We start from the raw sequence: 27,185 nt of genomic DNA, 5'->3' as shown, positions 1-27,185 counted from the left end.
GGAGAGGGAGAAGAAGCCTGAGGCCCTGAGTTCAAACTCAGCCTTGTGAAAAAGTACGAAGAAAGGTATTAGAAGATTGTTGAGATGTCAACAAACAACAATGAGGACAACACCTTATCTACTACTTTTCTTCAGGCCTGTCAGTTGATGTGTTACTTTGTGAACCATCCATGATCAGGTCCACTGTGGTTCCTCTTTCTTTCTTTCTTTCTTTCTTTCTTTCTTTCTTTCTTTCTTTCTTTCTTTCTTTCTTTCTTTCTTTCTTTCTTAATTTCTTTTGCCCCCCTGGTATTTGTTCTCTTTCTACCCCTTCTACAGCAAACTGTCTTTTTGATATTTTTTTAAAATGTAATTAAAGAAGGATTAAAATCAATTTGGCTTGAATTGCTTCACAGTGAGATCGTGCAGAATTACCCCGTCATCTGTTGACATCCAGAAAAATCAAAAGAGGAGGCTTCGTTGGTTTTCATTTTATCTTATTTTCATTTCTTTTACTACAGCTCCTCTCCTCCCCCTTCACTCCAAACCCGGCTCCTTCTAGTTAAACGGGTGGTTTAAAAGCATCTGTGCGGCGTGTGCAGAGACATGGTGCGGGCCGGGGGGTGGGGGGGAGAGGGGGGGATCGGTCTTTCTCTTCGTGGGTGCTGTCGAGTGAGAAGCCGCCGCTGCTCGCATTTGCTCACCCGCCTTGCGTTTTTCTCCTCTGCTTCTTCTCAGGTGTGCGGGGCCACAGGGGCCGGGGCTGGCCAGCCGGAGGCGTCTGACCTTGTTCTCCTGACCATGGACGTGAAGGACCGCCGCCACCGCTCGCTGACCCGGGGCCGGTGTGGCAAGGAGTGTCGCTACGCCAGCTCCTCCCTCGACAGCGAGGACTGCCGCGTGCCCACGCAGAAGTCCTACAGCTCCAGCGAGACCCTGAAGGTCTACGACCACGACAGCCGGATGCACTACAGCAATCGAGTCACTGACCTGGTGCACCGCGAGTCCGACGAGTTTCCCAGACAAGGTAGGTGGGCTGCCCCCTCCCCGTTCCCCCCCCACCCCTGTGCGGACATGCCCCCCCCCCCCACGGGGCCTGATCCCTGTCCGTGCCCACCCGGCCAGCCGGACCCTCTGCGGTTCTGGTGACCGCTGCCTTTGGAGATCTGACGCGGTGGGTTTGGATTTGGACAGAGCTGAGGCCACACCCAAGCAGACCCTGGGCTCTAGAACACGTATTCCCGAGAGAGAGCTCTGGGGAGGGTGGCAGGGTGGGCGGCCTCTACCTGGAGACCACTCTCCGGGACCCATGCCAGCTCAAGCCTCTGCTGTGTGGTGCATTGGTCCTTGGTGTGTACAGATAGCCAGGCTTGGTGAACCACACCTGTAATCCCGGCTACTCCGGAAGCAAAGACAGGAGGATCGTGGTTCAAGGCTGGCCCAGGCAAAGTCACCTCAAGACCCGGCCTGAAAAGTAAATAAATAAACCAAAACAAAATCTAAACGCAAAGGAGCTGAGGTATCGGTTCGGGTGGCAGAATGCTTGCTGAAGTAAGCTCAGGACCCTGAGATCAAGGCCACACACAAAACAAACGGAGGCGCATTGGTTAAGAGTTACCCGAGGTGAGCGTGTATGATCCTGTAGACTATGTGGAATTTATGGGTTGTTAAGTCTGAGTTACTATGTTCCCTCTTGGTGTTTTGAAGTGTAGGTGGGCACAGTTATCGATTCCACTGGGAGCTCTCTCCTTCCTGCGCTCACCAAACCGTAAGCCTGTGGCAGGATCGTGGGTGATTCCAGTGGGAGGACCTTTTCCTCCAAGCATGTGGCCGGCGGCTGGCTCCTTGTGGTTGGTGCCCCTGAAGAATCCTCTTATCTCTACCCCGGCATTATCACAGGAGGAAAAGCAGTGTTGGGGTGGAGCCTAAGGCTCAGTCCCTCACCCCTCCCTTACGACAAGACAAAGGCGAATTATGAAGGGATGCACACTCTGTGGTAAACGCTCAGAAAGGGGTCACTCTGCCCATATCCTGGGTCTTGGCCCAATACTGCTAGGTGATTGTATCCTTTATCTTATAACTCTGGTGTTGTACTTGCTCTGAATTCTTAGCTGTAAATACTACCACGTGTTCAGTTCCTAATGAACTACCTTACCTCAGGAGTCCAGCCCTGTTTCCTTAGCTCCTTCACATTCTTAAATGACTTCTACCTTCTCTCTTTTTTTTTTACAATTTCATAGAAAACATACATCTGTATATTACTGATCAGCATGATGCCCAGAATTTATAAATCTACAGTGTAGAGATTAATCCGAAAACAAGTTTTATATATTCCCTTTTATGGCTAGCTCCTACCTTTGTACTTAACAAAAGTACTGAGGAAATCAACAGAGAAACGCTTACAGTTGCTCCCATGGCCAATGCAGATCCCCGGCAGAAGCAATCTTTATTTGATCTTTATTCTCATTTTTTGAGTTATCTTCATGGAAATGAAACACAGACCCGAACTTCTAGTAGGAGACGGGCAAGGAGCTGCTGGAAAACTTGTTCCAGATCAAAATACCTTTGATAAGGGAATGTCTTCAACACGTTTTATTTTGTTTAGTGCTCACCTGTGCCCCAATAGCAGATAGCTGAAACTAGGGGGAAAAGAAGAAAAAAAAAAGAACAAGAACTCTCCTCATGTAATTAATAGAGAGAGCCCTTGAGTGTATAATATGGATGGTTTGGGACACCTGCCTCTTCTCTTCTTCCCGCTGAGATGAGATCCTTTAAGGCAAGAGATGACATATGTGGTCTGAAGCTCTTTCCACTCTGCTGGAGGGGTGTGTGTGTGTGTGTGTGTGTGTTATGTGGTGTTGCTCATGATTCTGGGCTGAAATAGCTCCCCTTCCTCTTAAGTCTCTGTCAAAGGCCGATCCTGGCTCCTCATTCTCTGTATGTGGAGTTGTAGGTTCCAGGCTGCGGTCCTGTCCAATGGGCAGGTCAACCTTTCCCTCATTAACGGTTACGCAAAAGGGAACCTGTGCTGGGATTTTTCCTTGTCAGATAACACCTTTCATCTCCGTACTTTCCCTTGTCCTCCTCCTCCTCCTCTGGGAACGATGGCAGTGGCGTGGTCCTATCAAACACGGCTTTACCGTGAACCACGCACACACGGCGCCATGTTGCTCTTGAGCCCATATTTGTTTGTGTGATGTGTTTGCATGAATTACCAAAGTGTGCAATCCACAAGAAGAGTTGAAAAGGCATGGGAGAGTATTTGCATATGCAAGTGCAGTTCCTTCTCAAGACATCTCTGAATTTATGCATGGAAAGGCAGCCGGGGTTGGAGGAGTAGATCTCCTTCGATGGCTTCTAAAATTGAACTCTGCGGGAAGTAAATAAGCACTTATTTATGGAGGGGAGGGGCGGAGGATACAGCCTGGCAGACAGGCCACTCAAAACCCAGCCACGGCAGAGAGGGTTAAAATAAACTTTACACTCAGTCGTGACAATGGTTTGTGAAATGTCATGCGTTTCCCCATTTTGCTTCCTTATTCATGAAATCAAAAAAGAAGAAAGAGAAAAGAAAAGAAAACAGAATCACCTTAGTGATTCTTCACCTAGAGGTGCATTAGCGAGGATCAGAGCAAGATGATCTCCTGGTGGTATTCTTATTTAAAACCCAAGACGCTGTCACAGAACAAACACTCTGCTCACATCCAAGTAAATTTGGCAAATGCAGTTGGACAGTTTCTGCAGATGCTCGGAGTACCACAGAATTGCCAGCCAGTAAAAGGGACGTGGTGCCCGGGGTCAGGCCTCCTCGGACTTTCCTTGCTTGCCTGCTGGAGTATCTAATGACAGAATGTGCCAGGCCTCAGCGGGAGGAGCTCGTGGAACCTCCCGTCCGACCGTGCCCAACTTTGCTCTTCATGCAGAACCTCCTTCTGCCTTCTTCTATCCAGGCAGCCTCTTCTCTTAAGTAGAAACTATGCAAATTACCTGTCTGGCCTCTGTTATTCCACATCCTCCCGGTGTGGAGGAAGACAGCGGCTGACCCCGGGGTCTGTGACCCCCCGGAGTAATTAGTAATTAGTAAGTGACTAATCCTGGGCTAATTAGCATCCTAGCGGTCCTGGAGGTAATGCCCCTGGCCACAAGGACTCAGCATCGGATCCCCGGGCCATCCTGAGCCCCCGGCCAGCCTGGGAAACGGATGCTGCTTTGAATGCAGCAGGGAAGCCCAGCTCCTGCCTGCGTGAGCTGCCTGCCCCAGCTGGCCCTCCCCGATTCTGGAGTGAGGGGGGCCGAGCTGCGGGGTGCGCATCAGAGCCGACACCACGGTAGAGGGGAACTCTGCTTTCTCCTCTTCATGCCTCTGGTCTGCAGGCCCCACACTGCACCAGGACCGGCGCACGGCTTCGGCGTAGACCACGAGATCCCCCCCCTCCCCAATAAAACCCCGAAGTCCCAACGTGGGGTGGAGTCCTGGCTTCACGCCGGGGGCCTGGCTGAACGTTGTGTGTCTGTGCCCGCCGCTCAGGGTCACAAGGCTGTCGGCACCGTGGCGATGCGATTCCCTCCTTACAGGTTGGGAAACTGAGTCACGCAAGGTTAAGTGGCTCCTCCGAGGCCGCACGCGCTGGAAGAGGTGGAGACAGCTCTCAGACCGGGGAGCTGGGTTCAGGAGCTGTGTTGTCCATGGATAGACAGGGCCGCCTGCTCAGATAAAGGAGGGCACCCACCACGCCCTCCTCCCCCACGCTCCACGGCCCAGGGAGGATGTGGGGGTTTGGGGAGACCCGCGTCTTTAAAGCCTTCCCATAACATGGGAACGGTAGTTACCAGCATTGATTAGTTAGTATTGATACGCCTTCCGCACCCAGCCCTGCTGATTCATGTTCCAACTTCCCCGTCTTCTCTACCCTGCTCACAGCTGACCTACGCTCTAAAACACCACCTTGCTTCTCAGATTTTGTTGTGGCAGTGTGTGTGCGTGTGATTCCTTTTCGCACCAGTGCCGGGTCTTGAACTCAGAACCCTCTTGCTTGGCTTTTTCTTTTTGCCCAGGGCTGGCTTGCTCTACCTCTTGAGCTAACCCTCCCCCCGCCCCCCGCCCTTTCTGGCTCTTTGCTGGTTAACTGGCAATCTGGTGTTTATCCCAGAGCTGGCTTTGAACCTCTCTCTCCTGATCTCAGTCTCCCGGGGAAGCTGGGATTACAGGTGTGATCCACGTGACCGGCTTGAGACATCCTTTCCCACCACGCCTCTCTGCTGACCACCGGAGGGCATGCAAGCAGGGCAGCCAGTGTCCATCCCCTCCCCTTCCCTGAGTCGGCCACAGGCTAGCACGACCCCTTCACCAAGACCGCCAGCCATCTTGTAGGGATGGGATTGCTCGCTGAAACAGATTGAGGTCGTTTCTGTGCTGTGCCCCAGGGAGCTCACGGGGGCCTCGTTCCTCAAAACGCTCCTCTTTCTAGTTTCTACTTCAGGCCTCTCTCGAGGAAGTGAGATGGGACACTTTTCCCGCATCTCGGGCTGTCTGTTTGGGTCAAGGTTATAGAAAGAATTGGCTGGGGGAGCCGGGCGCTGGTGGCTAACGCCTGTCATCCTAGCTACTCAGGAGGCTGAGATCTGAGGATTGCGGTTCAAAGCCAGCCCGGGCAGAAGAGACTGTGAGACTCCTATCTCCAATAAACCACCAGAAAACCAGAAGTGGCATTATAGCTCAAGTGGTAGAACACTCGCCTTGAGCTGAAGAGCGGAGGGACAGTGCCCAGGCCCAGAGTTCAAGCCCCACGACCGAGCTGAGGGACAGCGCCCAGGCCCAGAGTTCAAGCCCCACGACCGACAAAAAAAAAAAAAAGGAATTGGCTGGGGGGGGTGGGGGGGGGGGGGGGGGGAATGGTATTTTTAAAAATTGCCCATCGCTTCTAGAAAGATAAATAAATACAAGAAAGCATCCATCCGTACACATTTTAGCCTGAATTTGCACCGGCGCTTCAGAAACTTTAATTCTCACTGCGAGGATCTTTAAAATAATCTGGGCAATAAATTCTGCTCTGTGTAATTTGGCATAGCGTAAATGTAACCCATGTTAATTAGCTGAAAACCCATGAGCCGCTAGCAAGCGAGATAGTGTGTTGTCTGTATTGATTAAGTTAATATTATCTAAGATAAATGTCGGTGTGCTTTCGGAGACCTGGAAACCATTTTTCAGATGTCTGCATTTGTCTTAAAATAGTTATGTCTTCGCCGTACGGTGGAGGCGAGGGTCCTTATCTGAAAACACTCATACGCTTTCACGCACCTATGCGTGAGAACTTGTAGGCGTGGATAAAGCCGGAGCCGGGGGGTCAGGATGTTTAAGAATGAAATGCGCGTTGTACTTTTAAGTTGTATTTAAAAAATGCGCATCTGAGGTTTAACTTTTATTCCTGTAAACATTTTTGGAACAATTTCTTTCCATCCCTTCTGCTCCCCTCACCCTTCCACAGCCAGGCTGTTGGCGCTCAGGGCTTTATTCTTGCTGGGCTCCCTCAGCTGGTGCTCTACCACGTGAGCCACGCCTCTGGCTAGGCTTTTGCCTGCTATTTGCCCTCTGAGGAATGAGGATCGCAGGCGTAGGCCGCTTCTCCCAGCTTCCCTTCAGGCTTGAAAGGACTTCATCTTATGATACAGTGCCTCTTCATCCTTGGTCCTTTATAACCCTTCATGTTACCCTCTAGAATCTTCCTAGGCGAGTTCTTGTGTCTTAGTACGGGAGTCACGTGTACAAGAATTAAGTATGCAGGCCCTGAGGTTCATAATTCCAGGACCGACGGGGTCACACGATGTTCCCCTCTGGTGAAAGTTCCCTCGGGTCTGACTTCTGAGCATTTCCCTCCCAGACACAGCTGTCTGCTGCACCGCCCCCTATTGGCTGCCACGTCTCCGGTGGAGAGTGAACGCGGGTGCTGGTGTTTGTAATTACTATCGGCTTCGTTGTCCCCCTGCTTGCACACATACTGGTCACCCGCTTTCCAACATTAAGACTATTCTGTGCAACACCATCTGTTCCACCTCGCCATTGAGTCCCACGAGTTGTACAGATTTCCACCCACCCAGACCCCGGAGTCCCGGCCTTGCCCACCCTCTATTCTGCTCCCACAGGTGAAGATAACTCACTCATTATTGCCCTATTTCTCTTTTTATCTTTTATTTTCGTTTTGCCAGTCCTGGGGCTTGAACTCAGGCCCTGGGCGCTGTCCCTGAGCTTTCTTCTCAAGGCAAGCGCTCTACCATGTGAGCCACAGCGCCACTTCTGGCTTTTTCTGTTTCTGTGTTACTGAGGAATCGAACCCTGGGCTTCATGCATGCTAGGCCAGTACTCTACCACTGAGCCACCTTCCCGGCCCCTGCCCTGTCTTTCAAAAGGAGTCATGGTGAGCTGAAGCCTGCACATGAAGGGTTGCTGGTCACACAAGTTTACAAGTTGTTGTTGTTTTTTAAAGGATTGGCAGAAATGCAGCCAGGCGGTGTCACCGGGTTCAGTTCTCAGAGACGCGAGTCCCGTGGCATGTAAATAAATATATATTTTAGGAGTGACTTTAATTAAGAGAAGACTTAATCCATCTAATCCTCGGATGGAAATTAATCCATGCTCCCGACTCTTCATGGAGTAATTCGGAGACCATGTCATCGTGGGGAGGAAAAAAAAAAAAAGAGACAGCAATCTTATCTGTGTTGTCAGTGCTGGCTTTCATTACCTTCTCGGAATATATCTTTATTTTTTCAATAACGACAGCCACTAGGCAGTAATCTTCTGGAGAGCTGACGGCTGGCTGTGCATTCCGCCTCAAGCGTGGCTTCCTGGGCTTTGTCTTCCATTTTCCATCTTGGTTTGCGGCGTCCCAAGCACCGCACACCACTCACCTCTAGTCGGCTTTCCGTTGGCGCCTTTCGCGTATGGTTCTGCCTTTCTAAAACACCACCTTGCTCTGGCTACGCCCTTCAGGTTGGTGGTGAAAGACTGTTTGGGGAGTTTGCGCACAAGACGACCCGAAGCGGTACAGTAGAATGGATGATGACAAAACCTTAGTGTGTGAAATCACCAAGGTTGGTGGTCTGAGAGGCGCAGGATGGGGTAGGTAGAAAGATGGCTGGGTGCTGTATGTTAAGTGCCGTGAGAGGCAAATATGGTGGTGACATCCTTGAATTCCTGCCAGAGACAGCTGAGGAGGAAATAGGCCCTTGAAGAGGTAAGACGATGCTCACACAAAAGGCCCCCAGCATGTGCAAAGGTCCTGAGGTAACAACACTTGTTTCAGGATCTCTGAGTGAGGAGCAGGGACAAATGAAAGCACGGAGGAAGTTTTGTTTGCAGAGAGTGTCTCTGGGAGACGAGTCTGGAGGCCGTGTCCTTGGGTGAGCAAAGCCCAGTAGAGATGGTCTGAGAATCATTTCTGAGAAACGAGAAGTTGCGGGCTTTGTACGCCCGTCCATGAGTACAGGCAGATAAATGGCTGAATTTAAGAGCCCTCTGTGCTCTGTGCTCAGCCACAGGCCCGTTAAGTGTGGGGTGCAGGGCTTGCTTGTGGGAGAGCTTCCGGAGCAGTGGACATGAACTCGGGCGCGAACGTGGGGTGGCTAGCAAGGGCCTGGACTGTCTGTCCTCGATCGACAGAGAGAGCAGCCCTTGAACACAGCCCCTGGGGGGGGGGTGAACGGGAGGGTAGAGGGGCAGGAACACTGTATAGCAAGGTCTCACACGGGTTCATCCTGGGTGTGAACACACACGGGCACGTGCGTGTGCTCCATCTCGGGCGGAGCGAGCGTTGTGCACACGTGCACAGGAGCGTGCGTGCACTTTGCCCACGTTCTGTGCTTACCCCGGGCGCTTGCCTGTGAGAAAGAAAACCACAATACTTCCTGGAAACTTCTGGAACAAGCAGGCTGGGCGAGACAAGAGGAACCAGGGCCACTGCGTCATTTCTCGGGGTGTTTCCCCACCGCCGGGCGTCCACCATGGGCCTCCCCGGGCTCGGCCGCGGCTCACGTGGAGACGTCACACGGTCAGCATCCTGGTTTGGTCTGAGATGTCGTGTTCCCGCACCGCCCAGGCATCCCAGGACTTCCGAAGACGTGTGGTCCGTGGACAGACCAGATTAGAGAGTGTAACACAGACGGGGGGCATGGACGGATGATAAGTGGGTGACAGTCGGATGGACAGATGGACAGACAGATGCTGGATGCATGGATAGATGAGCACGGTCTCTGGGGCCGCAGGCAGGAGGCGACGGGGAGGCGGGTGGGCCGCGTGGGGTCCCCAGCCCCCAACCGTGACTCTCCTTCCTCTCCCACACCCCGTTTGTATTTGCATCTTTTTGGGGTGAGAAGGCTGCTTCCCCCCCCCCCCCCCGGCTCACAGAGAGCTGGCGTCGGTCAGGCACTGACCCCATGGGAAGGAGTTGAGCTTAAAAATCATTGGGGGCATTTTCTTTGGCATTCCCCCCCCCACGAGTCCACCCCACTGCCCCCCTCCCCCAGGGGGAGGCCACGGGGGGCGTCCCGGGGATGATAAGGTTTGCTCCGTGTCCTCCAAAGTGTGGAATGTATTTGTCACAACTCAGAGCCAAAGCAGTGAAGCCACTTAGCATGATTCCAGTGAGTTCAGTTTGTTTCTTCTCCCCCTCCCCTTCCCCCTGACTTTGGTCGGTCGTGGGGCGTGAACTCTGGGCCTGGGCGCTGTCCCTCAGCTCTTCAGCTCAAGGTGAGCACTCTACCACTTGAGCCACAGCGCCACTTTCTGGTGGTTTATTGGAGATAAGAGTCTCGCAGACTTTCCTGCCTAGGCTGGTTTTGAACCGTGATCCTTTAGATCTCAGCCTCCTGAGTAGCTAGGATGACAGGTGGGAGCCACCGGCGCCCCGGGGCGTTCAGTTTCTTTCTGTGGATCTATTGGTGTTGGGGCTGGAACGCTGGCGGGAAAGTAGGATGCGACCGGTAACATGTTCATTAAAAGAAGAAGAAGAAGAGGAGGAGGAGGAGGAGAAGGAGGAGGAAAGGCAAAGATCCAGGCAGCATATCTCTCTGTGACTATGTGTACATACACACACACACACACACACACACACACATCTATATACACGTGTGAATATATATATGTATATATATACATATATATGTATATACATATATATGTAATGTCTCTATCTGCTGTTCATCTATCCATCCATCCATCATCTATTTATCTGTCCATCTGTCCATCCGACTGCCATCCATTTATCATCCATCCATCCCCTGTCTATCTTACTCTCTCTCTAATCTTACGATCTGTCTAGCAACCCACACTTCTTTGGAGGTACTGGGGACTGGGCACAGGGCTTTGGATATTTGCCAGGCAGGTTGCAGACCTTGAGCTTTAGGCGCAGCCCACATCGTGTTTCAGATGAAGCACGCACTCAGGGGTGACAGGAAGGAGGCCCTGCCCTTAGAGGAGGCCCATGCACCCGGCCGGCACGCTGGCCCGGCTGTCCTGGGAAAGGCTAGGCCCGTCTGTTCTCCTGTGGTGGACTGGGGGTGAGGGAGGTGGGAGATGGAGGAGGGGCCAGTGCGGGGCCGAGTCTGAGGCTCCTCCACCAGGGAACCACCTTGGCTTGTTTTCAAGCCTAGATCCTCTGGGCACCAATCTCTCTGTCTCTGTCTCTGTCTCTCTGTCTCTGTCTCTCTGTCTCTGTCTCTCTCTGTCTCTCTGTCTCCGTCTCTCTCCCAAGCTGGAGTTTTGCCCTGTGATCTCAGATCATCCTTGCAAGCTCTTGCCGTCGACCCCTTTCCCCAAACCCCAGAATATCTGTTCAGCAAGCCACGCGAGGTGGGAGTGGTTGCTGTGTGAAGGACCTCTTCCCTTCCTGCCGTGGTGGTGGGTCTGAACTCGGGACTCGTCACCCGCACAGCCCTGTGTGCGCTGGCTCCTTTGGAGATGCGGCCCAGCATCCCCCCCAGGGCCGGCCCGGACCCTGACCGCCCTACTCCAACGTCCCGAGTCACAGGAGTGCCAGGGGTGACGGCTCTGCCCAGCGTTTTCTGTAGAAAGGATGATGGCCCCCGTGAACCCGGAGCCACGATCCTCTGGATCTCGGTCTCCCGGGAATCTGGGATGACAGGTAGGCAGCACAGGCAAGGAACAGCCTCAGTTTACCTCCCTGACGGGGACACCGCACACTCCATCACGTGACTAGTCAGTCAGGGACACTGCCTCCTTCCAGAGAGCTCTGAACTCGTAGTTAAACACAAGCACGCTTTTCTTTGACCCCTCCGTCTGGTGTACATCGACTGGGTAACCCCTGCTTTACAAGTGGGAAAGCGGAGGGTCGGGGTCCTAGAGAATCACATCTAAGGGAGCTGGCATGGGGGAGGCTCGTGGAGGACTTCCCGGCAGGGAGCCGTCTAGTGCGGTTTGCATTTCAGACGAGCGCTGGCTTCCCTGTGGAAAGCGGACACGAGGCCCACCGCAGCACTGCTCACACGAGCCCAAACGCGGAACTGACCCACGTGTCCTGGTGTGGATGAGTGGATGAGGAAAATACGCTCTGCGCACACAGTGGAATACCACTCAGCCATGAAAAAGGAACGGAGCAGCAGGGGAACCAGGGCATTGGGTTGAGAGAAACGGAGCAGACGCAGACAGACAGATGCCTCGCCTTTCTCACTTGAACATGGAAGCCAGCCGTGCGGACGCACGGGACGGACCTGGACAGGGCAAGGAGGAGGGGGAACAGGAAGGAGTTCAAAGGGACTGCGGGGTGGGGAGGCGGAGGGGCGAAGGAGGCCCCAGGGAGGAGGGTGGCCCAGTGCACGCGGGTGTCCGCACGTCACCGGCAGCACCCTGCGTCCGCGTGATCCGCACGTGTCAACACGTGAGTTCAACTTGGACATGGACACAGAGGCTGCGAGCCCGCGCTGGGCTGTCTGGGATTCGATCTAACTCGGACAAGGTGGAGGCATCTGGGGTCGGATTCCGGATCTTTCCTGGAAGTCCTGCTCTGGGAGCCCGGGTCTGCGCGCACCCCTGATTGTAATATCACCCGACCCTGGGGGCAGGGCGGGGGGATAATTCACCGAGACTCCATTTTAGCAAGTAAGGCTCATGACGCCATCTCAGCTACACAGCCTGCATAGGGAAGAGAATCCTCTGCGGACAAACACACAGGCCCCGGGTGACAAATAACTCTCGGGCAAAGGGCTGGCGTGGTGTGGGAGGTGGTGCGTCCGTCTCACAAGCACAAGGCCCCGGATTCCCCCCTCCTCTGCCCCGACCCCACTCAGGCCATTTCCGCTGCGAACTTGGTCTTCCCAGAGCTCTTCCTCACCCATCATCCATTTGCCCAATGCTACAGCACCCAGCTATGTTGTTCCTCTTACCCCACCGGTCGGCAGTGGGGCTGTGACACGGACAGGCACCGTTTAGTGAGCAGTTATTATGTCCCGCCCTGACACTGCGAGGTTGCACGCTGTTGGTTGACTGACTACATCGCAAGCTTCCACGCCAGCGGGAGGGAAGCAGCCGAGGGTGTGTGCAGAGATGGGGTACTGGGGGTGTGTGCAGAGACGGGGTACCGGGGGTGTGTGCAGAGATGGGGTACTGGGGGGTGCCGATTGCGGGAGCTCCGTGGAATTCACAGCGCAGATGGCCGCGTGGGCCTGCGGTCTGTGTGGCCAGCTGGAAGGCGTCGTGGAGGCTGGGTGTGGGGAGACCGGCAGAGGCCCTGGGCACGGGGCTCCCCGGTGAGCGAGGTTTTGGGGGTGCTGTGGGGCGGTTCTCTTTGCCTGACTCTCTTGAACGCGTGTGGCAGTGTCATTCCCCGCTCTGACAGCTGTGATTTATCCCATTACACCGTCAGGATTAAAACATCTTCGCAGGGGGAAACACAGTCCTCCCAGGCGGGGCGCATGGGCTGCATCACCGCCGTGACACATGCTGTTTCTCGGGATGCGAGAGACAAGCAGGGCAGGGACACCCGCAAGCAAGCCACCGGCACCGCCCTGGTCCTCTGGGACCACCTCCTGCCAGCCATCCTCGACCAGCCAGGGAGATGCAGACTCTCTCCGAGAGCTCACCTGGCCGCCGGCCACGGCCATGCACCATCCCAGGCCCCGGGCAGAGAGCAGCTGCTGCCCCCCGCATCTCCATCACTTCCTCCCAGCTCCTCACTTCCCACTTGACCTTGACCTGAAGTAAAGGTTACAAGACTGCCAATCACAGTGGATAGAGCCTGTCATCCCAGCTACTCAAGGAGAAGCTGAGGTCTAAGGGTCGCAGGTTCAAAACCAGCCTGTGCAGGGAAGCTTGTGAGACTCTTATCTCCAATGAACCACCAAAAACAAAAGCCAGAGGTGGAGCCGTGGCTCAAGTGGTAGAGGGCTAACCTTGAGCAAAAGAAGCTCAGAGACAGCGCCCAGGACCTGAGTTCAAGCCTCACAACCAACACACCCCTAAAAAAACAATTTTTTTAAGAATAAAAGGACTTTTCACTCTTGGATATAATGTATTTGTTGAAAGAAACTGAATACGCATATCAATAATTACAACTGGCTGGTGTAGGGAGGTTTTGTGTTCGAAGGGCGGGAAAAATATAGTGTGATCAACATTGAGCAAGGACCAAGGAACATAAGAAAGAATCCACTTCATTGAAGAGAGCCTGCAGGCCGGGCAATTACACATGAACTGCGCCTGGAAATACCCGTGTGTTTGCCTCTCCCTGGTTGTGTGCAAGTGAATCAGAGAAATTGATGACATTAATAAAAAAACGATACTAACAGTAAATTAGTTTATACTAAATGTAAATAATTGTTATGCCCGGACCTGAATGAACCGCAGATAGCTAGGGACTCTGTGTCAACCCGGTTTATTCTTATTTCATTAAGCATTGTTTAAATGGAATTAATTGTGTTATTAGTGATGACAGTAAATATTTTAACATACAGGATTCGGGATTCGGAGCCTCTCCCTAGCTCACTGTTTATTTGGGGAAATAAAATAGTGTTTGGTTTGGCTCAGGCCTGGAGATGCTGGACATTTGAATTTGCTAGAGCTAGGGTCTTGGGTGCAAGCCAGCATGGGCTGTTGCTCTGGAGTCCAGAGAAAGCTCAACATTCAGCTTGAAAGACATGTCAAGAACTTGCGTGCATAGCTGGGCACTGGTGGTTCACACCTGTAATCCTAGCTACTCAGGAGGCTGAGATCTGAGGATCACAGTTCAAAACCAGCCTGGTCAGGAAAACCAATGAGACTCTTATCTCCAATAAACCACCAGAAAACCAGAAGTGGTGCTGTGGCTCAAGTGGTAGAGCGCTCACCTTGAAGAGCTGAGGGACAGCGCCCAGACCCAGAGTTCAAGCCCCACAACTGACAAAAGAAGAAAAGAACTTGCATGCATTCATCTTGAAAGACATGTCAAGAACTTGCATGCAGTTTTCCTACCTATAAAGGCAAGTGATACTCATTGTACACAATTGAAAAAAGAAACTACATGTATGTGTATATATACATACGTATATATACAAAGAAAATTAAAATAACCCATGTTTATCTCTGAACAGCAACTGCCACATCACCTCCATCTATTTATCCTCCTTCCTTTTACGCAGTTTTGTGCACACGGAATGTATTTTAAAATCGAAATCATCGGTCCTGTTTATTTTGTACCTTGCCTTTTTTACTCTGTGTCACAAATGATGTCCTTCCCTCCCCCAATCTTCTTCTAAAATATCATTTATTTAACAATTACACAGTGCAATCCTCCAGACATTTTTTCCCTAGACCTTCCACCCTCCGGTGGAATTTTAGTTTCTCTACTTTTTGGTTAGAGCGCATCTCTGTCGCTCATTTCCTCGGACTAAATTGTCAGTAGTTAAGAAAGAAGAATAAATGGAGTAAGCTTTGACATCGGTCTGAATGTGTAAGACATGCATCTAAAACGGTTTTCAAAACAATATTTAAATTCTACTTATAAATCATACCTAAATTCTGCAGCCTGGAATGTAATAATCCCCTTCAATCAGATTCAAAATGGTATCATTTTCTAGTAATGACACTTTTAAAAACCAATTCAGATGGTATGGCTGTGGGACCCTCCACAGTGTATCTCTGAAGCAGCAAAGGGTGGATGATGATGTAGTTATGTGACTGGGCCTTAAACATGTTTTTAAAAGCAGCGGCGTCAATTCTAAATTCCAGGGAAGTTGGAATTATAACGCGTGTCCAGTTGCCATCTTCTTTTATTTGCGCACGGACATAAGATATGTACGGATGCATGCGTGTACCTAAGGTCAGTTATATAAACCACATGTAACCTAGCAACACATGGAATTGCTGGTTATAGATGTGAGATCGTAGTTTGTAGTTGCGTGTCTGCGAGCGCCCAAAGCCACGTGTGATTAGAAGGACAGACACTGGCACCGATGCCTTCGCTGTTGGGTTCTAATGACCAGAACAATTACTAGGACTATGGCCCCGGTGGACACCTGGCCAGGTCTCAGCCCCGTCTTCTCCTCGGCATCTGGCATTGTGTAGAGATGATCACAAAGGGAAGTTTGCCATGTGGCTCTTAGCCCACCACAGCCCCAAACACACAAAAAGGGGCCGAGCGGTCGAGCTGGGCTGGCTGGATTTTCCCTTCTCCTTTTGTATGTGTTTGTGGGAAGCTTCTTCCATTGCTACAACAATCCTTCCCAGGGGAGGACAGGAGGAAGGAACAGAAAATAATAGGGAAAAGGAGGCCTCATTCCTGTGGGAGAAACGGGTCTAATGTGAAAATTAATCTCAGTGTGTCACAACGCTCGATACAAAAACCGGAACAAAAGTGGTGAAGAAAAAACCAGAAAAGACGTCTCCTCGAGACTCCGCCATGATGTCCTAACCATCCCTCCACTTTCATGTGGCACTTCTCGGTGGCCAGATGTCCACGGAATGGCTGCTTCACACACACACACACGCACACACACACACACACCTCATGGGGCAGGACACCGGCCCAAGAGGGGAGATTCACGTGACTCTGATCCTCCTTCCCTTCCTCTTACCTCTGCCTGTTTTTCCTCTTCCGGGTATCTAAATGCTGTGTTTCTGATCATGAGGAGAGAGGTCCTCTTGAGATAACTCTAAACAGTACATTACACCCAATGCACATGGCGGCTGTGGGTAGACCAGATGGTTGCATGGCCTGCCGTGTTTACTGCTAAGACTCTGGACTCCTTTGTTTTGTTGCCTTGAAAAGTTACTTTCTTGGTGCCATGTTTACTGCTAAGACTCTAGACTCCTTTGTTTCGTTGCCTTGAAAAGTTACTCTCTTGGTGCCTGAGCTGTCTACCCAGAAATGAACTATGAGAGACCCAGATGGCCTTTTAGGGGCTTTCTAGGATTGATTACTATATCTCTGTGACTAGATGAACTGGCTTGAGAGATCGTTAAAGACACCTCCTTATCTCTAATCCCAACGAATGAATACCATAGCAGGTGAGGCCTGGTGAGAGAAAATAGGAAATACAAAACATATATGAACCCCATTTGGAGGAGAAAACCACCAGGTGCCCCGCAGGGAACTCTCTCTCTCGCCTCCTAACCGCCACCCCTCCTGCGTGTCACTGCTGTACCAGATACACCTCACTCCCGTGCCTGGGGGCTGTGATTATAAACACAATGGCAGATTTGGACTCAGCACTGATATTCTGTGTCAAAACGGGCTGGGAACAGATCAAGCATCTTGGGAAAGACACCCCGCTGGCCTGAACTCTACATTATATTGGTTCCAAAGCCCTTTCCTTTAGGTTTTTACTTCTTACACTCCTGATGAACCAGATGTTAGTTCTCCTATTATGCTTGTTCATAGATTCTTGAATCTTTTAAGGGAAAAAAAAACACATACATACACACACACACACACACACACACACAAGTACATATCCAGGGCAAATGCTTACATTATCACCCTTGTCTGCTTGAATTTCATTAGGTAGATTGTTAATAAAATGAAGAATGATATATCACAACTGCAAGGCTACATCTCCCAAAGTTAATGAAGAGTTATAATTTTCTAGACGACAAATTAAAAGGTTGTTAAAATGGTCGGTAAGACTGTCAACGGATTTAGCAACATTCCAATTAAAACGGGGCATTAAAGAGAATTAAAATCTTGAATTTGGAGAAATGAGGAAATACGCTTAATATGTGATTTAATATAGTCAGGATCCCTGGCATTTATCCATAAGATGAGATAGATACCATCTTCAAGATAGCATGACACATTTTTTAAAAAAGTAGGACATCATTGTCAAATAAAAGTCCTATACCTTGGCCTATAATTTACTTGCCTGAAACATTTTTAAAAATGGTATATTTTAATTACAGAAACATTAGATCAATAGTAATAACACCTGCAATTCATAAACTATAATCATAATTTGTGTCTAATATTAATTTGTATTGATAATATATTCACCTAGCCCCCATTCCTAACAAACCAGTATTTTTTTAAACTATTCCTTTTGTTCTTGAAGTTCTCTTCCTGTCTAGATACATTTTTGGTCACAGTCTTCACACTTGGGTGCTTTTTACCAACAATATACGTCAGTCTTAGATATTGTTTTCCTTTCCAAATATTTGAGTTCCATTAATTAAACTGATGAGCTAAATTTTACCAAAAACCACCTCCTAAACACTGAGTAATTAGGTCCCTTCCATTTTCTTGCTCTAATAAATAAAGATTCCAGTAAACAATTCTGTATACGTTCAGACTTAGTTCCTAGAGACAGGATTAATGGATCAAAGAGGATTAATACTTTTTTGTGGCTCTTTCAACATTATCAGACTGCTTACAAAATGGCTTTTATCATTCTCCGCTATCGTCAGTAATTTAATGACAGTTGTAATTCAACTACTCGTGGACAACACTAAATTGCATCATTATTTTATAATCTTTGCAGAATAAATAGGTAAGATGGGACCATATGGTTGCAAACTAGATTTTAATCAATCTGCCCTAAGAATTTCACAGGTAATTAGATAACATGACCATTTTTCTCTATTAATTTGGCTTTCTATACTTTATGATTTGACAAAGAAGCAACAGGCAAGATGGCCCACCTATGGGAGGGGGCTATCATTTCCCCTCAGCAGAGTTTTGAAGTCGTTACAGAATTGAAATTAAGTTTAAGTTCAAACAGTGGTATCACTGGAATGGATAGGCTTTCTTCAGCCAGGAATAACATTGAATAGAGTCCGACACAGTGTTCAGAGAAATGTATATAGAGTTAACAACAGCTATAGTGAGGATGATTTTTTTTTCAAGTGGTACTAAAAGACTGACCCTGGCTCTAAGTATTTTCGGAGCTCTACGACCCGTCCCTGAAGTAATAGCAGGGGAAGAAATAGCAGAAGATGAAGACCAGCAGAGAGCTTTAATGAACAGAGTCAGTGTCTTGAACAAGAAGAATGACTCGGATCCTGGATGGGTACACTGGGAACAGGATGTAGATGGTACAAGCAAACAAACCTTTGTTCAGTGTCCCACCTTTGTTGGCTGAAGGAGAAAATGAAAAAAAAAAACAACAACTGTAGCTTCATTTGTGGATAGGTGTGTACTATGCGGCCAAGTACAAAACCAATGTGTTTGAGTGTGTACCTAAAAGTGCGGGGTCCACCTTCCATCCCCAATACTGGAAAAAATAAATCCCATGTTGTGGCCATGCTTTCAGAGCATCTGTTGACAGCCACTGTTCCTTGTTTGACACACGTCTGTCAGCGTGGCTTGCTTCCTTCCAGGTTCTGCTCAAGTTCTAGCTTGGCTCCACCCTAAAATACAAAATCTGCATCCCTTCCGTCTTCCACTCCCATTTCTTCCTCTTCTTCGTATCGCATGCTTTGTGATCTGAGCCCTGCCTGTTGACTTCGTTATTTCCTTCTTTATATATGGCAAGAATATTTGCTTCCTAAGGGTAGCTCGATCTGCTTTGCTCATGACCTTCTCCTCTGGACCCCACAGAACAGTGACCAGCTAGTTGTAAGGTGCTTCCTAAGTATCTGTGCAGCAAAGGAATGAGCAGATGGATGGTGGAAAATCTCCAGTGGAGAAAGTGCTAGGTCTCTGGTTGGTCAATCTGACAGGACCAAGAGAAGCATCTTACTGTAGGGTTCTGATTAGGATATCTGGTGTTGGGACCAGGACAGCACACAGAATCCACCTGAACACCAGGATAGCAAGGAAATGCAGACAGAATAACGTCAGATGCAGAAAAGACCTCCTAGCAGGTCCTGGGCACTCTAACTAAGGGAGGTACTGCAGATTTACTTTGTGTTGCTCTCAGTTAAGTACAAATATCCAGACATGTCCCTGGGTGTACCTGTGTATCATTATTCACAGATGCCCACGCGTGTACCTGGTTGTACATCATACAGCTGCTAGCATGCCTCTGCTCATGCATGTAATTTGAATTAGCTTCAGTACACTCTGTAGAAAGTACCCCACTGAGTAGAGACAGTTAATGTCAACTAATAGTCCTCTGTATTTTTTAAGCCTATTAAGAGTATCTGGAGAGATTACAATGTAGAAACGCCTGGAACAAGTAAATTTTAATTGTTAATTCAGTTAGAATTTGGGTGCTCACTTGTGCAGGCCAGAGGTAAGGAATTTTATTGGGGGAAAAAAAAACCACATGTACTTCAGCATGCCTAATTATTCTTTGCTCAGAATGTTGAATACAGACGCCACAGCGGCTCCATCACCTCCCATACAAACGTATCTGTCGCGCATGCTGTACCCTCCGCTCTTCTCAGCCTTTTCTTTTCAAAAGCATGACTTCGAGTATGCTTGATTCTTGACGTTTCCTCCCACCTGCCAGCATCCTAAAGCACGGACCTTCCCTCAGTGAACGGGACCCTGGCCAGCTACGGTGGTCCCCCTGTTATCCCCCAAGACTTCAGGGATCGACATGGAAAACATCTTCCCTGTCCTGACTTCTTCTGTTCCAGGAGTAGCCATTGTTGTTTGGCCTTCGAAATCAACTGATTTTATTGGTGGTGGTGGTGGTGGTATTGGTTGTGGGGCTTGACCTGTGGGCTTGGGCACTGTCTCTGAGCCCTTCAGCTCAAGGCAAGTGCTCTACCACTTGAGCCACAGCGCCACTTCTGGTTTTCTGGTGGTTCATTGGAGATAAGAGTCTCATGGCCTTTCCTGCCCGAGCTGGCTTTGAACCACGATCCTCAGATCTCAGCCTCCTGAGTAGCTAGGATGACAGGCGTGAGCCACTGGTGCCCAGCTTAGATCAACTGATTTTTATTTTCCTACTTCATCTCTTTTGCATTTCCTTAAACCTCTTCTTCCCACGAGGTCAGATCACGCTGCGCTCGCCTCTGTGGTCTGTGTGGTGGTTCTAACACATCGCAGCTCCGCGCGTGTCCTCCCAGAGAACTAAGAATCTTATGACAGGAAGGGATCAAGACGTCAAACCCAGAGTCAATCACCAAGAGATTTTCGCTCTTTCTGCCGTTTACCCTTCTGCGGGGAGACGGATTCCTGCGCAAATCTCTGTTGTTTCCTTTGTGTGTTGTGCTTGACGAACATTTTCCCCGTCCCTCCGTCTGCGGAGCTCGGCTGTCAGGGGCCATCTCCCGTGGACTGCTTTCTGTTGGGATTATTGCCAATGTCGCAGAATTAAGGTAATCAGGCCACATTCATTGCATATATTGGAGCAGAGGCTGAAACCACAGGTGGAGCTGAAAATGCTCCGTAATGGCCATTTTAGTGTCGGTTTCCAGCTCTTTCCCTAAAGTGCATTTGCTTCTGCTTTTCCTCCTCGCCTGCAGAGATCACGGTGTGGGTGTGAGTGTTTGAGGGCCCCTGTTGGTAAATTATGAAGGGGGAGGGGGGCTGGCAGGGGGGAGGGGGAATGGCTGCACAGATGGAATAAACAAATGCAGGGAAGAAAAATACATACGGTGCCCGAGCAGGCCCTTCCCGCCGTGTCCCTGCCCGGACACAGGGCATGTGCTGACCTGTTAGCTTCAGCATCGGAATTCTCAAGGCCAGGAGGGAAGCTCCCTGCCCCAGAGCCATGCGGGAACGTCCCGGGTCCCAAGGTGGAAAACCCCACCGTTCATGACACAAGAATGCAGATGTGTGTTTGTGCCGGGTGGAGTGTCACGCTCCACGCTGTGTAAGTGACTCAGGCTGGGCCCCGTGGGCCTGTTGACACCCAGATGTCAGGAAAGCCATGTTGGGGTGACCTTCATGAGCAGACAATGGGGCTCGGAGCAGACTACCCTGGGGACGCATGAAATTAGCCAGTTCAGCATGGAGGAGGCCTCTTTTCCACGTGGCCTGTGAGTGGGAGAGGGGCTGTGTGGCCGACGGGTCTTGTTCGCGTGCGGTGATAACTGTATTTACCGAACGTCCGCTGTGGAATTGAGGGCTACCAGAAAGTAGTCATTTCTTTTCCTGTTTGTCCTTGTTAACCCTCACCACGTGGGTGAAATGAGACACATGCATACTATGAAAAGTCAGCTTCAAATTCAGATGAGAGGGTCACAGTAATGCGGAGTGAATCCACCGTCTCGGCTGAGACGCTGTCCAAACCGGATCTGACAGATTTTGCTGCTGACCACTGCATCCACAGCACTAGTTTCCGCTTGGAAATCACTCTTCTGAGCTCCTTATGTCCAGAACCTTCCACCTCCTGCCCCTTACAGAACATCTGTCCAGGTGAGACACTTAGTTCCCTGCTCTTTTTGATACCTCATATTTTTCTCAGTTTACCCAACTTCTCAATAGCTTTATAACTCGCCAATAACAAGTGGGCTCTGTGTGTGGGGACCCTTCCCCTAAGCAACTTCAAATACATACCTCAACTGCATTTTAGAATCAGCCAGCTTGGTGCTGAGTTCTATTAAGTTCAGAAAAAGAGGAACAGTAAGAGCAGAGAGGAAATAACTTTTCTTGGCAGGATGGTTAGTTCCGTTTTACAAAGAGAACTGGTGGAGGGAGACGTGATTTTATGAAAATTATGAAGGTGAAGGAAAACACAGGTAACTTTGAATTTTCTGCCTTGCCAGATAATCTAGTTGGCCGGTTTAGAAATCACGACTTCACATTGCCCAGGACGCGTTCGTGGGAGGGCTTGGGAGACCCAGCAGGTTGCTGTGGAGACAGGCAGGATTCACCGCCATGAGATGGTGGGAGACCTGTGTTTACCCATGCGACCTGGAAGCCAGAGAGGAAAATCTATGAGGAACCAGCTTTGCTTCTTTCTCTGCGTTTTGCAAAGGCCTTCAGCATCCTCGGTGGAAATGATTCCAAATCGGAGAAGGTGAAGGCTCAGAGGAAGGCAGGTGATCACGCTCAGTGTGACACCCCTAATTTTACAGCTGATAGAAGTCGAGCAACTGGCATCTCAGTGCGCACGTCTGGGAAGGGGACCGGGGGGTGTCGGGGTGCTAAGGTGTTCTCGGGGTGCTAGGGTGTTCTCGGGGTGCTAGGGTATTCTCCTTTCTGCTGTGATTTCTCCTAAGCCAGAATGTACTGTGCGAGTCAGCGTTTCGGCCCCAAAGACCAGTATCTGAGAGAAACAGGTTTAAGGAGTCAAGCTTGGTCCCGGTTCACGGTTTCATAGATCTCAGTGCAAGCTCGCCAGCTTGCCTGGCTTTGGGCCTGGTGTGAAGCTGAAGGACCGGAGAGTTCACCGGAGACTTCGTGTCTGGGGAAACAGGAAACCTCTACATCAGCCCCACTCCGTACCCTAGCCTACCTAGAACCCATTACCACGGGACCCGTTAGTACCCGCGCTGTTAGCCGTGGGAATGAGCAAGGTCACCAGAGGTTAAGCACCGCGCGCTATCCATCTTTGACCGTTCATTCTGCAAACGCTTATTAAACGCCTCTCCGGCGTGCGCCAGGTGCTCTGCGAGCCGTAATGATGGTTAATATCATCAACGCTGATGGCGCTTCGGGCCACAAGCTGAGAATCCTCCTTGTGCCGTCTCATTAGAGTCTTAGAAAATGAGAACGGCTGGTCCTCTTCATCATGTAAAGAAAAATCAAACGCAGGTATGGTCTCCTCACCTCCCCCCCTTTCCCAAGCTGCGCCCCCTAGAGGAAGAGCCATGCTTGTCTTCTGTCCTGTCGTCTGTGCTCGCCGTAAAATATTGTGTGCTGGGTGGGATGGAATATGCACGAACACGGGAAAGCCACGACAGCGCTCCAGGGTCCGTGCAAGCCAACGAAGTGAACTCAGGCAGGAGCTGCCTACCCTGACGGACGCAGATCGCTCACAGCCTGACCTGATGTACAGGAAGGAACAACCTGTCTCCCTGACTGGTTGAAATCCCCGGTGCAACTTCCCCTGTGCCCGTTGCCCATTTACAAAATGGAGGCAGCGGCGCTTCCGCCCTTAGGGTCCCAGAGGTCAGGCGTGCGGGCCTGTGTTCACACGCTGAGCCAGCACTAAGGAAGCTTTAGCACCTGTTTCTCTCTCCCTTTCTTTTTCTCTCCGCTTTATTTCTCGAGCGTAAAAGAAAAACACCATTCTCCAAAAGAAAACAAACAAACACGAAACAGAGGGAATCAAGGATTAAGTGATTAAAACGGGGTTCTTCCTTCAACATACCTAGTGAGTGTGTCACACGAGGTCCTTCCCGAACCATTGCAAGAACCATTACACGCCATTAGCAGGTCATGGGCCGCTGACTCAGTCATTATAGTCTTTAAAACCAAGCAAATAGGAAAATCCTCTCAGTCGCCTGATCACTGTGATCTGGGCCAGAGGCCGTAGTGACAGCCGGACTAACCATCTCACAAAGACCGAAGCCGTTCTTTGAGTGATTATCATTCACGGGATAGAACCATGGAAGCGGCCGTGGGTATCATGATATCACATGATACCGTTTCAAGATGTAAAGTTCCGGAAGCCTGGGCATTCTGACCACTGCATCCTTCACCAGCCCGTGAACTAAGGTTCATCTTGTTCCAATCTCCTTTAAATGACCCTTACATGGACAAGGGCCTGATAGTTAGCCTGTCTGTCTTCTCACCCTGAAGGGAGGTTTGCATAGAGCTGTGGAGCACAGACAGAGGTGGACCGAACGTTTCTGATGAGCGTGTCTTTCCCGAAGTCCTTTGACCGCCAGGTGGCTGATCCCGGCCTCCGTTCAGCATGTACGCACAAGGCTGTGCTGTTTCCATGGGTGAGCTGAGGTTATGATCACACGTGGGGCCCCAGATAGATGAAGGGAAAGAAGGAAGAACAGATCTTGAGCCTCCAACCTCAGTGGGTGAAAGAGAGAAGGTATTCTGGAATCTGCATCCATCCTTGGTAACTTTGTTCATATTACCAGTCTCCTTGGTATTGTAGGAGAGCACATATGTGTAGGTCCGCATGTATCATGTTTTATATATATATATATATATATACACACACACATATACATATACATAATATCTCCGTGATATTTCCTTATATTATATATATATATCATTTATCATATATATCATATGACCAAATTACACATATATACTATTTGTTCCCCTCCTTGAAGTACTGAAGTGCTGAGTTCTTTATACATAATATTTATAATACATAAGATTTATTTTGAGAATGTATAATATTTTCACTAAATACAATCAGCTCTTCGCTCACAAAGCAGAAAAAATAATACTTGTTCGTTGTTGAACACTCCAGCAGCTCAGAAGTCTAAAGAGACAGAGGAAGTTGCCTGGAATTCCAGAAGGTAGCACCGGTCAATACTCTGATCAACCCTACATTGATACATTTAAAATTCTGTACTAATACTTGTTTTCAAAACATCGGCATTGACGTAGCGGCGTGTCTGCACTTGCGGTCTATCCCCAAACACAGTGAGGGGCAGTAGTTTTCCCAGGGTACCCTGGGAACACGGGAAGGTCACCCTTGACCTTGAATAGAACGAGAGGTCGTTTCTGAGGTCAGCCTCTACCGAGGCCTTACCGAACTCTGAGGGAAGGGTTCCGTGATGTGATTCTAACAAACTCAGTGGGTTGTTCTGGCACGGAGAGAAAGCAGAACTCAGAGCCTGATGAGTGGCCTGGTGAGAGATCTGAGTTTGCATGCACCCGAGCTCTGACCCTGGTTCGATTGTGAGTGTGAGTCAGTCAGTCACGGTGAAGAGGAAGCTGAGCTTCGGCAGGACTCTGTGTCTCCTGAGAGACCAATGCACTGGACGCCACGGTTTAACCCTACCTGGGGGCCCGGCGACGATGGCCGTCCCACAAGACCTTCAACACGCTCATCAGACGTGCAGATGGGCACCTCCCTCGAGCTGGAGGGCCATAGCCTGTGTTCTAGGACAAAAGTGCTTAAATCTTTAAAATTCAAAATAATACTGCAGCCACAGGAACATGCTTCCTGTCTTGTGCAGAATTGATGTTCGTTAGAAATAACCCAGAGTTCTCCATTGCCTGCCAATTAAATCTCCTTGGTTGGGGGGGTGGGGGGGTGGCTGGGGAAAGGGAGACAGATAATTTCTTTCAGAACCTTTTAATTGATATAATTTGAAGCCTGCGTCCAGGCTTCTTGGAGGAGAGCCTTATTTTGATCATAAAGATCCAAACTGCAAACGTGAGTCAATAAAAGTGTGTGAGATCCACTCTCCTCACCCCTATGAGGAGGAAGACCTCAACCAACCGGATACTGACCTCCCGCTAACCCGTAGGAGGAGCATTTATCAGGGCCACAGTATATGTGTCTGGAAACAAAGATAAAAAAAAATGAGAAAAGCATGAGAAAGGTGTGGAAATGAGGACATCTACATTTGGGGTTCTATTTGTGATGCTTTAAAACATTAATTGTTTGTGTGTGTTCAACTGATCTTTCCAGAAGGTTGGATGCAGGGAATACAACAAGCTTAGTAAGGCTCTAAGAAACCCCGTTAGGAGTCTGCAGGAGCGCTGTGGGGTCAGAGTTTGGCTTCAGTTGACCTGGAGTCACAAAGTTGAAGGAAGACATCTCCCATTCCTGCTGACGTGCAAAGACCCTCCTCACAGTCAGGCAGCAGTACCACACCAGACCCGTGGGGCGCCCTCTTCCATTTCTGTGCTCCACGAGTTTTAATCACCTTAAACCGAGAACGAATCACTATTAACAACTTTCAACGGCTTCACCACGATTTTTTTAAAAAAATAAACCAATAAAATGAAATAACTCAATGACAATATTTAAGTAGGAATATTATGGCTGATAAATTCTTGGAGGTTTACTGCTAATGGCCACTTGACATTTTTAAATAGAGCATTTCAGTAAATCACTGAAAATTAGCCAACAAGAACTTATATTCCTCTATTTAAACGATACTTATAAATAAGTAAATAGGGTTTAAATATAGTTTGAGCGATGATGAAAGCCATCCTGGTGTTGGCTTTTTTTGTTTGTTTGTTTGTTCTAATTTCGGATCAGTTCGGCAAACCTGCAGATTTCCCAAGACCCAGGAAGTTTCCTGCTTCCTGGGGAAGAGCAAAACCCACTTCCATAGATCCAATGACTCACTGGCCAGAACCAAATCTGTCAGCCATTGTCATTAAAAATAAAAAAATCCCTCCTCACTCAGAGGGCATGCTCAGGACTCACAGGTGACAGTTTACAACAGCTCTTAATTATACCTCATGGATTTTGGCTTACACATAGTTCAAGAGCTATACACTGGTCAATGCTTTGCAGTAAGTGTCGGGGGCATATTTTAATTATGTATGCATTAATTCATTCCTTCCACAAATATTTATCATGCATATTTTATATTGGACAAAGCTGAAACCGTAGACGGTAGGTGTAGTGAACACACCAGAGAGCTAGTGGATCACTGAACTTACGTCTTCTGGGAGGGAGGTCAGTGGTGCATATGTAAATGGTGAAAGAAATCTAGAGGAGAATGGTTGATGGAGAAAACAAAAGAACAGGAGGGGGGAATAGAAAGTGTAACACTGGCAAGGAAGGTAAAGAGTGTTCCTTCTGCAGATCAGCCCACCCAGTGGGGAGGGAGGGCATCGGGAAGGCTGAGCTCCAGCCCTGGATTATCCACGCAGGGTCTTGGAGAGAACCATCTTCGGTGCCCTTCAGGAGTAAGGCCAGGTGGCCGTGGCTGAACCTGTGCCAGGAAATCCCTCCCCAGGATGGCTCTTGGTTAGGAGAGAAGAACATAGCTAGTGACTGCTGGGTGCCATAGT

The 27,185-nt window shown here is 49.5% G+C and overlaps 1 protein-coding gene across 5 annotated transcripts in view; it reads left to right on the top strand.

The window, feature by feature from the left end:
- Window positions 1-780: 780 nt before the first annotated feature.
- The window catches only part of Tenm2 (teneurin transmembrane protein 2), a 625,307-nt gene continuing 598,902 nt past the window's right edge, over window positions 781-27,185 (top strand). For all 5 annotated transcript variants that reach the window (XM_013028659.1, XM_013028658.1, XM_013028657.1 and 2 more), the window contains exon 1: window positions 781-1,006. In XM_013028659.1, the coding sequence (XP_012884113.1) occupies window positions 781-1,006 (226 nt within the window). The remainder of the gene's footprint in view (window positions 1,007-27,185) is intronic.

The sequence above is a fragment of the Dipodomys ordii genome, unplaced genomic scaffold (genome assembly GCF_000151885.1).
Source record: "Dipodomys ordii isolate 6190 unplaced genomic scaffold, Dord_2.0 Scaffold112, whole genome shotgun sequence".
In the NCBI taxonomy this organism is placed as follows: domain Eukaryota; kingdom Metazoa; phylum Chordata; class Mammalia; order Rodentia; family Heteromyidae; genus Dipodomys; species Dipodomys ordii.
This window is presented reverse-complemented; position numbering and strand designations above follow the sequence as displayed.